At 38.2% G+C, this 17,621-nt stretch overlaps 1 protein-coding gene across 1 annotated transcript in view; it reads right to left on the bottom strand.

Moving 5' to 3' along the window:
- Positions 1–17,621, bottom strand: part of zbbx (zinc finger, B-box domain containing) — a 156,319-nt gene that overhangs the window by 101,512 nt on the left and 37,186 nt on the right. The window contains exons 16-19 of the mRNA XM_057838525.1: positions 15,379–15,569; positions 10,037–10,234; positions 8,758–8,838; positions 5,407–5,416 (exon numbers count right to left, since the gene is read on the bottom strand). Of these exons, the coding sequence (XP_057694508.1) occupies positions 5,407–5,416; positions 8,758–8,838; positions 10,037–10,234; positions 15,379–15,569 (480 nt within the window). The remainder of the gene's footprint in view (positions 1–5,406; positions 5,417–8,757; positions 8,839–10,036; positions 10,235–15,378; positions 15,570–17,621) is intronic.

Below are 17,621 nucleotides of genomic sequence, written 5' to 3'. Positions count from 1 at the left end.
GCAGCCGACAACCTACAAACCATGACCACATTGCTACAAACTACGTCTACATGATGCTACGGTAGATATCACATGTATATAGATGATGCGAAATGACAGACTCACCGGCGTTAGTAAACAGCCCTCATCTTAAAGCAGTAGACTTCTCAGAAAGGCTCTGTTGTAGCGTACCTTCCTAGCGAACCTAAGTAACTTTTTATCTAAAATACTCCTACTAGCAAATCGGCAAAATCTTGAATTGAATCTATCTTTAAATGATTCAACAGTTTTAAAACGTTCACATGTCGAAAGTAGACAGAAGGGAACTAATGCAATAACGGGAGCAATTTTGACAACTTTAACGGTTGATGCACAACATTAAATGACTTGCAAACATAGCAAAGGTTACTATCAAGTTATCGCAATATCTGCAATACCCCGGTGTCTAGTTAAGTTTATGGTAAAGAATTTTTTTTTTTTTGGAATGAAAAAAATAAACTGTTCAATTCAATCCGTTAATATAAACATATTTGATGTGGAAGACGTTATAGAATGGATCATGTAATAACGTGTAAAACATGAAAAGTAATGCCAGTAACTCAAGTAACTATTTACTCTTACGTTGAGGTAACTGAGTTACTAACTCAATTATGTTTTGGGAGAAGTAGTTTGTAACTGTACTTTTTTAAAGTAAGATTAACAACACTGATAGTAACACATTACATTTACTTGAGTAACTGTTTTGAGAAAAATGTACTTCTAAGTAGTTTTACTAAGCCGTAATTTTAACTTTTACTTGAGTAGATTTGTGAACAAGAAGCGGTACTCTTACTCCGCTACTCTCGTCTACACTAGTCGTTACATTTTTCCTCCTTATTCTACATATTAGATTTCACTCCTTTTTTTCCCCAGAGACGCCAACAGTGACTCAACCAGTTTCATCAATGAAACGTCGCAATAATAATCACATGACTCAATTTTACCAAAAATAAAGCATTTGACATCGAGAGCTAGTGTCAACTTGACTCGAAATTGCAGATTTTAATCTCTCTCCCAGTTTTTACTTGACACCAATGGACCACGGAAAACTGGGGATATGATTGCTTTTGTTTCATAATAGGAAATATGTCTTCTCCACTAGAGGGCACTCATGCTCTTTGGCCGAGTAATGCTTAATTTCTGTAGATTTTTCCTCTCGCCGAAATTCATTGTTTTTTTGTTGTTGTATTTTTTTGGCTTACTGTGGTTATGTAATATGTTATAGTACAGTATAATAATAACAGTTCAAATGGATAACTTTGAGCTGAGAAAAAAAAAAAATCATTTAAAAAAAAATCAAACATCTTAAAGGGGATCTCGGACTTAAAGACTCGTAGACTCTAATAAGCCTCAATTTTTCTCTTTTACTAAAATATGTTATTAGAAACACAGAAAATATTGCCATTGATTTAAAAATCGGTAATATTTAGTACACGCTTTGACCTCCGGAGGGCGCGGTTGGGATGGACTGGGAGAATAGCTGTGCTTGCCACCAAGCAAAGCTAGTATGACGACCGGCATGATTTTGTCACACTCTGTTGCTGGTCAAATTGTTTTGTTACAGAGCTGTGGGAGTGAGCTCCCGACCTCGTACTTGCATCCAATTCCAGCTAATCAGCAGTGTCTTTAAACCGATCCTATGCAGGTTGCCGAGATTTTGACTTGCTGCCATTTGAGTTTGTATTCTCGAGCCCTTCGTTGCTTGCCTTGGTTTTTTTACGCGGCAAGAAGTCCAACACATGCACACATCGGTTAAAAGCGGTGAGTACTTACTATTTGTGTTTTTATTGAGTCTTTTATTACCTTGTCATTGCCTCAAATACTTTTTGCTTGCCTTTCCCTGGTAGCTTTGAAGCAGATTGTCGATCTGTTCACCACATTAGTCACGTAGCGTATTGAAACCACCTTTTTTGATATTATTATGTTTAAGTATTAAACTGAAAGCGCACAACAGTACCTTGGGTGTCAAAGTTGTATCTTAGAGATGGTTCGCCGGTGTGGCACATTTTGGCAGAACACCATTTTTTTTTCTTACTCTCGCCTCATCTCATCCCGTCATTCCTGTCTATTTTACTTTTGCTGCTCGTTTTGTGAAATATCGAGGAGGCTTGACTACTTGCAAACTTTGCATTGTGCTAATTTACTATTACTATTAATGTAACGGTTAATAAATAGTTCTTGTATTTAAATAATGTTTTAGTAATTTGTTAAATGTTAAAAGAATACTGTATTTATTGAAAGTTGTCTAATTCATGTTAAAATTATTTGTTTGTTAATATTATACTGTTATAGTAATTGTTTTTGGTTACAACTAGTCTCGCGAGAGTTGCATGGTGTGAGTTACAGTGAGACCTGCTCTCGCCCAGACACAAAGGACTTTCATTAAGCTACTCGCAGCAGCAGAGAGAGTTGGCCAGCTGCATAGAAATAAACAGGGGCTAGCTGCAAAAGGTATTTTCCTGTTATATTACTGAATTTACAATGGGTTTGTAACTGTTATTAATTTTACTATTTTGTAAAGCTTTGTATGCACGAGTTCGCTTTCACTCGCCCAGGATCTTCACAATGCCACGAGGTTAGCCTAATTTTCTGTTTAGCACGTCACGTTTTTGTTTAAGTGTTTAAGCTTTATTTGTACATCTTTTAGTTTTCACGGCAATGGACAAAGTCAATAAAGTGCCCGTCTTTTGAGAAACCGTGCCCTGTGATGTCATTTTGGAAGCTACAATTAATAATGGTGTTATTAATATTGCATTTGGTATAGTTTTTGTATATATTTTTAGCATATTATTTGTTTTGTGTTAGTATACTTTGAACCTACACAATATGAGAGCTGTGCCAGTATGGGTAACAAGTATTATAACATTGTACAGTCAAGGCCGTGCAATCTATTCAACCTCAGATTTGTTTTGTTTAGAAAATAATACTTAGACTCTGTACCTTCAGCCTGAGGGTAGAAGAGTCCCTAGTTGAGTGCTGTCTTTAATGCTGGAGGATGCCCTCCTGTGGGATCTGCTGAGGTACTCAGGCCAAGTATGGACAGTTTAAGAGTCTGTTGGGGATGACATTATTAAAGGTGGAGCTGTAGGCAACAAAGAGAATCCTGATGTAGGAGTCCGTTTTCCAGGCGTGTAAGGGTAAAGTGGAGTGTGGCAATGATGGCATCCAAGAACTTTAGGTGTCAGTAGGTGTACAGGACTGTCTCAGGAAATTAGAATAAGAACTTTATCACAATATTCTAATTATCTGAGACAGTCCAGGACTGTCCTGATGTAGGAGTCCGTTTTCCAGGCGTGTAAGGGTACAGTGGAGTGTGGCAATGATGGCATCCAAGAACTTTAGGTGTCAGTAGGTGTACAGGACTGTCTCAGGAAATTAGAATAAGAACTTTATCACAATATTCTAATTATCCAGGACTGTCTCAGATAATTAGAATATTGTGATAAAGTTCTTATTCTAATTTCCTGAGACAGTCCTGTATAGCAAGCGGTCCAGCATGTTTGGTGTGTTACTGTGGATATGTGCCAGCCCTACTCTCTGTAAGCTCTTTATAATGACTGGAGTAAGTGCTGCTGATTCATAATCATTCAGGCAGGTGGATAGGCTCTTCTTGGCAGAGGGACGATGGATGTTGTTTCAAAGCAGGAGGGAATGGTGTCCTGGAAGAAGTAGAGAAGATGGAGATGAGAACATCAGCCAGCTTGTTAGCACATGCTCCGAGGACCCGCCTATGCATTTTGTCTGGTTTTGTTGACAAAACAAAACAAAGCAGGCGTAGAAGATTTTGAGGTTGTCTGACAAGATGTGGAGCTGATGGTGCTGGTGATCTTGTAGTTTTTATATATGGAGCAAAGCTGTGAAAATCTGCCCAGAATCAGTGGAGTAGAAGTTGACCAACTTTTCTCAGCACTACTTCTAGGCTGTTTTGATGGCTCTCCTCGGTCTGTACTTTTAAGCTTTGTAGTTCATTTCATTCCCTGACTGAAATGCATGACTGTGAGCATGTAGCAGACCAACACAAGTCTTTAGCCAGGACTTGTAGTTCGGAAACACCTCGACTTGTCTCGAGGGCACGATGTTATCAACACTTGTGCTTATGTGCTCAGTCACATACTAAACATAATCTTGTATGCAGATAGAAGCACTTGCAATGTCTGCATACATCCCAATCAGTCAAAGCAAAGCAGTCCTATAAGATGCTCTTACTCTCAGTAGTTCAGCACCTCACTTGTTCAGTGACAGGGTTTAATTGCACAGAATTTTGTCTGTTACTGTAAGCATGCACCAGCATGTTCTTATCACTGGTTCATAATAATATTCATTCGTAGTCTGTAAATTATGATGGGGGAAATAAGCACTTAGATGATCTGAAATTCCCTTGGAAGACAGAAGGGATGGCATTTAAGAGGTACCGTGTGAGGTACACTTTGATAATATGCTAAAGTGTCATGGGCCCAATTTTCCAACTTTTACTCTCCTTCCTGTCTTTTGAATTTTCTTAGAAGTGATCTTTAAAGCGACCAAAAAAAGTCACCTGGTGAGAAAGTTAGCCAGCGTTTCATCTCTCATGGTTACAAGAGCACTTGCTGTTGTTCAGATTAGACTGACACTGACCATGCTGACATTAATATCACTTCAGTATTGGCCACGCATACACACAGGTTCATATAGTGATGAAGGGTGCAGACCAGACTCCTTCTCCCTTTGGCTTCAGTGATGAACTGAGGTCATTTAAACCCTTCCGCACACACACAGACACACACACCTAGACACACTGACAAAGCTGGTGATTAAGTGAGGCCTTGGCACTATTCACCTGAGGACCACTGGCTGGCAGCCAAGTGTAGACTTTCCAATTGACCCTAACACCAAAACAACCACTCAAACTTTTCTATTGCACTATGCTATGTGCTTTGTTTTCTTTTCCTTGCTCTCGCCAAATCTTGTACAATACATGCGTATTGTATGTACAGATGGACGGACTGACAGATTGATTCCTGGATATGACATGCGTCTTTTTGGTTGTTTTTACATGGTTCAGTTAATGTTTATGTGGCTTTATTAGCATTTAGTATTTGTACCCCTGAGAATCAGCAATAATTATGACACTCAAAGAGTCGTCAGTCTACCTTCAAAAAAAAGTCCACTTTTACCCCATGAGTAACCACCCACAACCTGTTTGAGCTTATTATCGTCACCTGTGCACCCCATAGTAAGTCATTTTCCAATTGCTACCATGGGCAAGACCAGAGAGCTTTTGAAAGACACCAGAGAAAAAAAAGTTGAGTTCCACAAATCTGGAAAAGGCTATGGGACAAATGGAAAGCAGCTTGGTTAGAATAAATCAACAGTTGCAGCAATTGTCAGAAAATGGAAAAGGCTAAAGACGATTAATAATCTACCTCGGACTGGGGATTCATGTAAAATCTCTCCTCGTGGGGCATCACTCATCATGACAAAAGTGAGGGCTCAGTCTACAACTACACAGCAGGAGCTGGTCAATGACCTGAAGAGAGCTGGATGCACAGTTTGAAAGGCTACTGTCAGTAGAACACTACGAAGCAATGGTTTAACATCATGCATTGCTCAGAAAGTTCCCCTGTTGAAGCCAGTACATGTAAAGGCTCATTTGAGGGTTGCCAGAGACCAGATCAGGTCAGATGCGACAAAAGTATAACTTTTTGGTGCAAACTTTACTCGTCGTGTGTGGAGGAAAAAGAAGGATGAGTACAAGTCCCAAGAACACCATCCCCACTGCGAAGTACGGGGGTGGAAACTTCATGCTTTGGGGCTGCTTTTCGGCAAAGGCAACAGGACGACTGTACTGTATAAAACAGAGGATAAATGGTGAAATGTATCGTCAGATTTTGAGCTTCAACCTCCTTCCCTCAGTCAGAAACTTGAAGATGAGTCGTGGCTGGATCTACCAAAATGACAATGATCTGAAGCACACAGCCAAGCTGACCAAGGAGTGGCTGTGTAAAAAGCCTATCAAGGTTCTGGAGTGGCATAGCCAATCCAATACTAAATATTTGAATGGAGCTGAAACTTCGTGTTTCTCAACGACAGCCCCGAAACCTGACAGATCTAGAGAAGATTTTTGTGGAGGAGTGGGCCAAAATCCCTGTTTCCATATCTGAAAACCTGGTGAAGGACTACAGAAAGCGTCTGACCACTGTAATTGCAAAGAAAGGCTTCTGCACTAAATATTAGCACTAATTTTCTCAGAGATAAAAATACTTCTGACTCATACAATGTGATTTCCAGATTTTTTTGTTTTTAGATTATGTCTCTATGAGTGGAAATGCATTTATGATGGAAATTTCAGACCTCTACCTATTTTGTAATTGGGGTAACTTGCAAAATCACAAGGAGTGCAAATACTTCTGCTCCTCACTGTATACATTTATGGAAATATAGATAGATGAACAACAATAAATGATTTTACTTTTTTTGTTTGTTTGTTTGTTTGTTTGTTTGTTTGTTTGTTTGTTCAATTAAATACAGTACATAAGATTTTAGGAATGAAGTTCAAGTGGATAATAAACCGCAGCACACCAGATGATCTCTCATGACACATTAATGGGCCACAACACAGTGGTTTGAAATCCTCAGAACAGAAAGAACTGAGTTACAGTGGAAAAAGTTGAAAGTTTCGGCTCAGCATTAGAAGTATTTTAAACTGCCAAGAAATTCAATGGTGATGGTAAATAAGGAATGTGAAAACAATGACTGTAATTTAAATAATCAATACTCATTTTGCTAGTGTGAACATTTGTGTGATTGTAAGACACGTTTTACACTTAAAAGGCATCAATTATAAACGTACAGTTACATAACCACAGATGTAGGCAGCAGACCAATTTAAAGCACCTCAAGAACTTAATAACATCATTAAATCAAATGAACACACAAGTCAATACTCTCAGCCTGGTGCATCTATTCATTAACTGGTACTTTCAGACACTTCAGACTCCACAATATCCCAAGTAATAAAAAATGTCAGCCCTTCTACAAAGTATTTTATATACTGTATATGAACTGAATTAAACTTTTACACACTTCCAGTAATTTCAATAATGAGTATCTCAAAGATCACCAGCCTCCAAATAAACAAAAAATAATAATAATTTAAAGAAGCACGTAGCTTGTATTAAAAAATAAGTAACCATATTTGATGAGCTAATCCAAAGGGGAGTAAAACCTTGGGATTTCACCTGACCAATCAAAATTATTTATCCATCCATCAATTTTCTATAGCATTTGTCCTCTGTAGTTTTCTTGCAACTATTCCCAGCTGGATTTGGCAAGAAAGGGACATCTACAGTGCACATTCACATTTATACCTATGGACAATACACTCCTTATTTACGGTAAATTTTAAAAATGCAAATATGTTAACCATTATGTTATGATGCTGCACAAAGAGTTATGCATAAACGTAACAAACTTGACAGGTAAATAATTGAGAATTATGATGCTAATAATAATTACTTTTTTTAAAGCCTCATTTTCTTGTGTTAAAACAATGACCTAAATGGTATTTCTAAAAAAGTAAATTAGAATACTCATTACACTATAAGTGCAAATTTCCTTCATATGGCAGTGGTCTTTCTGGTTTTATTTAAATGTAGACATTTTAAAGTCTTGCTTTGACTCATTGGGGGGTTTAATAGTGAAGCCCAGATTAAATAGGAGATGGTATTGATCATCAAGGATGAAATATATTTTTTCTCGTACTTTGGTATCGCAGAAAGTACATCACACTGTTTAATTTTCATTTCATTTTGACTTGTATAAAGATATATCTGGTCTCCAGACCGCTACTGCTGACGTTAGTTGAGTACATCTTTCCACTTGACTTTAAGATGCCATCATTTATGTTAGTTGCTAAACTAATGTCAAAATTTACCTTTCTAAATTAAAGCAACAAATCTGAGCTCACACCAATTATTGGACTCTAAGAACATTCCATTTTCGTTCCCCAGCTCTTTGTTTTTGTTTGCTTTTTTCTCGTACTTTGGTATCGCAGAAAGTACATCACACTGTTTAATTTTCATTTCATTTTGACTTGTACAAAGATATATCTTATCTCCAGACTGCTACTGCTGACGTAAGTTGAATACATCTTTCCACTTGACTTTAAGATGCCATCATTTATTTTAGTTGCTAAACTAATGTCAAAATTTACCTTTCTAAATTAAAGCAACAAATGTGAGCTCACACCAATTATTGGACTCTAAGAACATTCAATTTTCGTTCCCCAGCTCTTTGTTTTTGTTTGCTTTTTTTTTTGTTTGTTTTGTTTGTTGTTTTTGTTTCTTGTGAGAACATTTCACGGTGAAAATACCAACATTTGATTTCAGATGTGCATGCAAATGTATTGCGTCACATGACATTATAACGTCTCCCAAATTAGGGGAATTGATTGGAATTGCTAATTAGATGCAATAAACCTTAGTGTTGCAAAATCTCACGTTTCAGTTGTTTTTTAAACGGGATTTGCAGCTCCATCTTGGTTTAAACAACCACATTTAATGCAATTAACATTCAGCATTCCCTGACTGGGAAACCTGCAATGCAGGCACAAAACGAGACTCTCAAAATCACAGTAAGAGTCATCTTTTCATGTAAACTTAACAAAGCCACTTAAGTCAGTGGTGACAATTTACCTAGACAAACGCTGTGCTCTTTTGCACAATCCTGTTTCTTGTCTGTTTCACCCTCCTCACGCTCTGCTGTGTTGTCAGGGTGTCTATCATCATAGATGTCCCGCTGTGAGTGAACACATCCAGGCCTCACGATGCTCCACTGCTCCCCCTAATAGAACATCAGTAGAGAACCAGAAAGTCAATTTTAGAATAGCATACGATCATTCAAACGGCAAGCAAGCTTTTTAATGTGCACCCAGTCACATTACTTTCACCACATTTGACTGGATAGGATTTTGTTTTTAAAAGACTGCAGATTGAAGGTGACTGGATTCTAACTCCCAAGCTTCATCTGGTTAAAGCTACTTGACTATAACTGAGGATGACAGGCAAAGAATCTACCAACTTGGCCAGGTATATTTGAATGAGCACTATAAAAAAATGTGTATGTATTTTACATTGAATGAACATATTTATTTTCATATTAGGGCTGTCAGAATTATCACGTTAACGGGCGGTAATTAATTTTTTTAAATTAATCACGTTAAAATATTTGATGCAATTAACGCACATGCCCCGCTCAAACAGATTGAATTGACAGCAGTGTCGTGTCCACTTGTTACTTGTGTTTTTTGTCTCCCTCTGCTGGCGCTTTGGTGCGACTGAATTTATGCACCATGAGCATTGTGTAATTATTACATCAACAATGGCGAGCTACTAGTTTATTTTTTGATTGAAAATTTTACAAATTATATTAAAACGAAAACATTAAGAGGGGTTTTAAGATAAAATTTCTATAACTTGTACTAACATTTATCTTTTAAGAACTACAAGTTTTTCTATCCATGGATCGCTGTAGCAGAATGTTAATGTTAATGCCATCTTGTTGATTTATTGTTAGAATAAAAAAATACAGTACTTATGTACAGTATGTTGAATGTATATATCCGTCTTGTGTCTTATCTTTCCATTCCAACAATAATTTACAGAAAAAATATGGCATATTTTATAGATGGTTTGAATTGTGATTAATTACGATTAATTTTTAAGCTGTGATTAACTCGATTAAAAATTTTAATCGTTTGACAGCCCTATTTCATATACATTATTTGAAATGGGTTGTGCATAATGCATAGTGTATTTTGCAGCCTAAGAAAAACATGCATACCACTATGGTGACTTCACCACAGGCTACTTACACCTTCTTACACATCCATTCAGTTGACTGGATCCTACCACCCACTACTAGCCAGGGGGGACACATTGCTACATAAGGCAACTAAATACATCTATTTAAAAACAAAATTAGTGTGATATGTAACAGTTGGCAGCACTACATCACTTCCTGTCTATGAGTGTGTGTTTACCTGTCCAAACAAGCCTATTGTTTCTCCTGGTAGATAGCTCAGAGCCACACTACAGTCTAAAGATGCCGACAGAAGAAGCTGCTGATCGCCAAGGATGATCGTATCCAGGTGAGTGACTCCATTCATGTGTGGGTGGAAACTGTGCACCAATTCTGGAGGTTCAGTCACCACTTTCTCATTTGACTCCAGGCAGTAATGCTGAGGAATCCAGTTAGTTCAATGTAAATTTTGGAAGGCATCTCAGAGGTGCATGCAAGAGTGCAATGAACTATAGTTAAGGCCATTCGATTAATCGATTTTGAACCGAAAATGACTTTTCTGGTTAAAATTATGTTAGAAATGTTCATATCAGTACGTTCAGTTTTCAAAACCGCACCATTTTGGTTTATCTAAGCCGCCATAGTTTCCTCTGCATTGCCGCTTCCTCCCACTAGAGCGTGCCGTCTTAAACAACAAGAGCAACAACTACCATGGCTTCCAGCGATTCTGCTACTTTTGTCCTGCCAACTTTGGACACAAATTGCATTACGCCATGAGTAAGTGTATTATCTCATGATGTACTTAAAGTATTATTGTATCTGCAGAAGGGTTGCAGTGGATTGTCAAATATAACATGCAGCCTTGAAACGTCCAACACTTCCTCATTTACTTCGTCTGTACACTTTCATGTACAACACAACGACAGACAGTAATATAGCGTCACATCTGGCCGAGTGTATATTGCATATACAGGTAGTTCCCGGGTTACGACGGACCCGACTTGCGCAATTTCGACTTTATGACGCCTGCGACTCGTCGTTTTTTTTTGTTTTTTTTTTCTTTAATGTTGACTTTTGCTTTGTGATGCATGCTTTTATTTTGGCACACGAAGCGTAGACCAGGAAGCGAACGCATGCACAGACACGCCCGCCCACTCCACACACACACACACACACACACACACACACGCACACACAGAGCAGCCAAGCGGCAGAGGCAGGGGTCGCGTTAACCGAATATTTTCCGTCATTGACCGATTTTTTAAAACGGTGACGGAAAAAACTGAAGTCCATCCGTCATTTTGACAGGTTGCAATTCACACCCCAGACCACAGGGTGGCGAGTGAGCATATTAATTAGCTATTGTCTCTCTTGATGCATGACGTCGTTGGCCTTACTCTGAAAAATGTCAAGGCAACTGAGTGTCCGAAGTTTCTTCAAAAAGCCCCAAAACGACGATGGTGTTGATAAAAGAGGTGAAAAAACAGGGACTGCACAAGCGGGCACGCAATTCAAGTCCATGCGCACCAGGAGGAAGGTGTGAAACTACGTTCAGGCCACAGCAGGTGAACTGTTAATTTCATTGTTCCATATGCTACATATGGTAGGCTACCTACCTACTGGGGCCACAGTCAGCTGTTTTTGTCGCTGCGGAGAAAAAGTTACATATTCATCTGCTTGATGTGTGATGGCACGGTGTGGATTCTCTGTTAAGCTTGTTCGGACAGAATATTAATTTAAAATGAATGAAAACTAAATACTATTGAATATGTTGAAGCGGTATGCAATGTTAAGAGTCTTGTTAGCTCGAATTGCTGTGTCCAGCCGCTGTAGCTCTGCTGCTGGGGGGGGTGCGTTGTGCAAAAAAAGGAAAAATTATATATTTGAAATATGTAATACGTTAAAGTTTTTAAATATATATCAAGTAGAACATGATATTTAATACGACAATGATTTTTTTAAAAAATGTGAATGTAAAGTAAAATAAATTAAGGGTCATTCAGGGGTCCCCTATGGTCCTGAAGCCCGGGGCCACATACCCGGTTGCCCCCCAGTCGACGGGCTTGCATGTGGATGTGTTTGTGTCTGTATGTCTGTTCCTCTGTCTTGTTTTTCTGTCAAGATTGCTGCTACTAGATTACAACATTTAATCTACAGTGCTGCTCAAAAGTTTGTGAACCCCCTCACAAACCTGATTTCCTAATCAATCAATTCAGTAGTTTTTTTTTTGTTTTTTTAACAGTTGTGTTGTCGAGACTAAATTAAAAAGAGTTTTCATCAACTGATGTAGGTGCAAAATTGAACTGTTTGGTCACAACCAAAACCGCCATGTCTGGCGAAAAGTCAACACTGCATACCACCAAAAGAACCTTCTCCCAACAGTGAAGCATGGAGGTGGGAATGTCAAGATCTGGGCTTGCTTTTCATCCTCAGGACCTGGACAACTCCACATAGTCCAGGGAATCATGAATTCTGAGGAATATTGTCAAATCCTAGAACATAACCTGACGCCATCTGTTTTGAAGTTAAAGCTTGGCAGAAGGTGGAACATGCAACATGATAATGATCCAAAGCATTCCAGCAATACAACCAAGGAATGGCTGAAAAAGAAGAAGATTCGTGTTCTGGACTGGCCCAGTCAAAGTCCTGACCTAAATCCCATTGAAATGCTGTGGCGGGACCTGAAGCGAGCAGTTCATGCCAGACGCCCATCAAACCTCTCTCAACTGACTGCGTTCTGCAAGGAAGAATGGGCAAAAATCCCCCAAACTAGATGTGAGAGGCTGATTAGTCACTACAGAAACCGTTTGGTTGAGGTAATCTCTGCAAAAGGAGGCGCAATATCCTATTAACTGAAGGGGTTCACATACTTTTGCACACATGATATCTGAGTTTTTCTTAAATCAACCACTTTTGTTAAATAAAGAATGACAATATAACTATTTCTTTTGTTTCAGTCCATTATTTGGAATGTCAGTATTGTGGATTTGGGTATAACTTAACATTTAATAAGGTTATTTTAGTTTTTTTTACAAAAAATCTGACCATCGCTGTGGGGTTCACAAACTTTCGAGCAGCACTGTATATGCACGTTGTTCATTGGTCTATTAATGTGTTTGACCTAAAGTGTTTTGTAAAAATGAGGCTCTCATAAACCTAAGGGATCATTCTTTTGTTACCTTCACTGGGGTGCATATTTGTGTTTGTTCAGACAAGGTGATTGCCACCTTGCATATTGTTATTATTGAGTGACAGTTTTGCACTAATCAGTAATTGATGTAAGAAAGACCAGAGAGAAATGTGACAGCACATCACTCTGAGACTGGCTGCCTACCTACTTCACCTGACTGACTTGATTGACTGGCTGGCTAGCTAGTTGCTAGACTGATTCACTGACAGAGTATTTGGTTTACAGACTGATTGACTGACTGACAACCTTTTCTCAGTTTTGGTTTTGTTTGAAATGGTATATGCACTTTGTTCTTTCATTATCACTTTAATCAAGAAAAGAACTGGAGTCTGTTGTAAAAATAAAATGCTCTTAATCCCAAGGGATTTTTCTGTGTGTATCAACAGAGGTAAATTCTCTGTCACTTTCAGTTCTAATAAAGAAAAACTAAGTTTAAATAAAAGGCATTTCGAAAATTATATTTGCCAAAAAATCGTAATCGATATCGGAAAATCGGGTTTGAGAGAAAGTAATCAGGATTTTCTTGTTAGGCAAAATCGAACAGCACTAACTGTATTATTTTATGATCATTTATTTGCAAGAAGCCCCCATCGCCATCAAATATATTTTGTTTTATGATAAGATTTACATATTTTACTCGCTACTAATAACACATTTAGTGTGTTTTCTATGTTTCTATATATTTTTGTAATACTCTTATTAGCATATGATTGGACAAATAGGTTATTTCTAATTCAGAGAGATCAACAAAAACAGATGGGCACATTAATTTGAATGAAAAACTATCAATACAGTGTTCTGTTCAAAGTTACACTTGTAAATATAATGGAGATGTTTTATATTCGCAATTATGAGTAAATGTCTGATTTGACAACTAATAAAACTATAACCACACAAAATGGGTGAGTTTTGAATCGTATTTATATTTGTAACATAAATCCACTGAGATACAGCACCCCATTTTGAGTGGTCCACCTCAAATGTCATCTTGCTGGTGGAATGAGTCGCTTGGATTCTTCTTAAGAGCATTGTTCATTTCGGCAGAAAATGTCAACTTTAAATGGCCTACAAAATATGTTTGTCTGAGATTCTAACATAGTAGGTCTGTATGTTCTCTCCTGCATGGGTGTTATTTGTTTTTCTGAAAATGTCTAGGGCTAGCTCTGGTCTTTGTTGCCTTCTAAAGGCCATTGATTTATCCAAGTTTAGCATCATAAAATTGCCATAGAAGGTTACAAATAAGATAAAGCCTACAGTGCAACCATAGTGATGAACACAACTTTATTTTTTGTTATTTTGTTTTTTATGAAATGCAACACTGTACTGCACCACACTGTGTCTTGATTGCACAACACAGTGCAAACGTTCAAGCCACCAAGCTGATCTCAAAGCCCCCTTGCCGTCGGACAGGATTTAAACAAAACAACTGAGCTTACCCAACTTCTTCAGAACTACTACACACATATATTTCCATACATTAAAAAGAAAACAAATTGGTTTCAGACATCTGGATTCTCCCTACTTTTGGTCTGAATATTTTTGTTGTAAGTCACTGATGGTGTAGTAGTGCATTTGCCTGACGTTGGCACAGGCAGCATGCAATCTATTCCCACTTAGTGGCGGTGTAATTGAGAGTGCGAATGGTTGTCTGTGTGTGCTATATGATTGACTGGCGACTAGTTAAGGGTGTAGTCTGCCTTACGCCCGAGGTTGACTGTGATCAGCTCGAGCACCCCGCGACTATAACATCTATAAGCGGAATTGAAAATGCAAAGATTTGGTTGTAATATTTAAGAGGCTTTTATTTACTGTGATATTGTCTTGAGATATCGGAAACTAATTTTTCAAAACACAAAAGTCAAAACATGTGGCTAATACTCTTACTCAGTGTTATAGTCATTTTATTTGTAGTTTATGTTTTTTATGTTTTGGAACTGCTTGTTCATCTTCTGTCCAAACCAACCAAAAGTCTCATATCTTATTTTTGAGCCTCAATGTACAGTATCAACATCACCAGGTTCCTTTTAGTCTTGTCAGAAATGTTGTCAGAAATGCTTGACTCCGCAATGCTTATTTTGATTAATTTCCCTGCTGTTGTTTTTTTGCCATTGTTTGCAACTTTCTGGCTACACTTGCAGAGTTATCCATCCTGAAGTTGTGAAAACAAAGTGTATAATTTCCCAGTTGAATCACAAATTGTCACTTTAAGCAAGGGTTAAAGTCTAATACAAATTGTGGATTTAATAGCACTATGAATATAACGTGAAAAAATATATATTTCTTGTGTTCACATGCTTAAATTTTGGTCAAATCCCATCATTTGTAATGTGTTAAGCTTGTACACGACCTGCTGTTTCATATTTGCTTTTTAATTGAAATTGTCATTTTATTACCTCTATGTCCCACGTCTTGACTGTGCCTCGCCTATCTGCTGTGACTAAAAGTTTTCCATAGGGGCAAACAGTCATGACAATAGAACCCAGTTGTGGATCGTGAGCCATGAACTGTCCCAGGAGACGGCCGTAGACTGCGTTCCAGAGCCTGACCATCCCGGAATTGCCACACGACAACAAGTCAGTGCCACCTAAGGAAAATACAAACCTAAGAAATAACTTTATTATATTATAAAAAGTAGTTGCTGTGTTGTTAATGTTACAATAAAGCAGTATTGTCTTTTGGCCAGAACAAAAACTTTTAACATGACTATAAAATCGTCTTATTAGGTGAATAAAGCTTTAATGCAGAAAAATGGAACACAGCAGATTTAGCCTGGCAGCCGCCTTCCGTCTTTGGAGATAACTTCAGCGCCGACTGTCATCAAATATTTGTTAAAATATTACTACTTAATGGCATCAACAAATGTAGCAACAAAAGAGGCTCAAAGCATTTAGATGGTTTCCTCTACATTTGTCATTTTAACAAAAGCAATAATCTCCTGCTGATTTTTTCCCCATGTGAAATTTGTTATTTCATTCAAGCAATATCATGCCCATTCAAAATGTAAACTTTCTGCAAGACAGTGGTACCTCTACATACGAATTTAATTCATTCCAGGACCTGGTTTCTAAGTCGAAATGGTTCTATGTCGAGCGAGATTTTCCTATATGAATACATTATAATTCGATTATAATTCATTCTACAGCCCATAAACCAAAGCTAAATCCTTATAAACACTGCAGGTATAATTACAAATAGCAATTACACATTGCAAAACAAATAATTATGAATAAACATGGAATAATAATAGTAATGTAATGAAACGCGTTCTTGTGTGGTGATTGTGTTTTGCATGCTGTCCCTGAACGCACCGTGTGACTGACGAGAATGAGAGAGGTGTGGAAGGGTGGGACATTTTTACTTTATTTTTTCATATTCTGTTGTTGGTGGCATCGGCTACAGCGGACAGTAGCCATATTGTGTTGCAAAAGTTCTGAAATACATGAAGTCGCCTGACGAAGCTGAAGACTTCCTTGCTGATGTTACGAAAAAAATAATTGTCACCTTAATTATAAAGACTGGCGAACGGAGGTTGGAGGAGGACCATTGAGAGCTAGTTCACTGACGCGCACACCACGCTCATATTTTTCTATCATTTCTATCTCAAGCCCCTTCCACCATCGCCGAAACACCGGGAAAATCCTGGAATTTAAACGGACAGCCCTTTTATGTGAACGCAATTTCCCGGGTCGACTGACACGGAGATTACGCAGACATTTCACAGGTCGTGTCTCAGAATAATTCCCGGGAAAGCCCTGGGACAAGGCTTACGTGAAAGCAAGAGTTAAATTCCCGGGTCACATCACGATGGCTGATGACATAAATATCATGGGGGGCCGATCGTCACTTCCTCTATCTTCGCAGTAAGATGAAAAGCGGTAAACAAACATCGCAATTATCAATATAGCAAAATGGAAGTAGCTAAATTAAACTGAAAATATTACAAAATGAAATTGCTACTGAATCATTGAGCCGAGGAAAAGAGTCCATCGTCCATCTTGGGAAATGTGTGGTTTATTTTGTTGCCGATGCATGAGTTTGCAACTGAGGAAACATGGTTGTACCTCAAAGCAGAAAACGGAGGGATGTGTTCAAGGGTTTATTAAATACAAACAAATATACGCGCGATCGCGGAAAAGGGGGAATAACACAATGACTCCGTGACAGTAGGTCAACAGTGATCAATAATACGAACCTAAGCGGTAGGCAGAGAGCCGATAAGACAACAAAACAAATGCACTCAAATACTAGCACAACATAGGGGATTTCAGAACAAGGGCGGCAAAGGTGTAACATCGCGCCCAGCTAGTTAATATCTCGGCACCCTTTTCTTGGATCACCTGGGCTTAAATACAGCTGAGCTACTGATGAGCTTGAATTGGCTGCAGTTGCGCCGTCGGGAATGCTCCCACAAATGGTTCTGTAAGAAAAACACGATTTGGCCAACATTGTGAAAGCCGATGCCGACCAAAAATGACCAGTGTTGTTAATATTACTTTAAAAAAGTAATTAATTATAGTCACAAATTACTTCTCCCAAAAAGTAATTGCGTTAGTAACTCAATTGCCTGAATGTAAGCGTAATTAGTTACTTGGCAAAGTAACTGGTGATAATTTTCATGTTTTTTCTTTTTTTTCCT

Source organism: Corythoichthys intestinalis, chromosome 6, assembly GCF_030265065.1.
Source record: "Corythoichthys intestinalis isolate RoL2023-P3 chromosome 6, ASM3026506v1, whole genome shotgun sequence".
Classification (NCBI taxonomy): Eukaryota; Metazoa; Chordata; class Actinopteri; order Syngnathiformes; family Syngnathidae; genus Corythoichthys; species Corythoichthys intestinalis.
The sequence above is the reverse complement of the archived record's forward strand: the minus strand, read 5'-3'. Positions and strand labels throughout refer to the sequence as shown.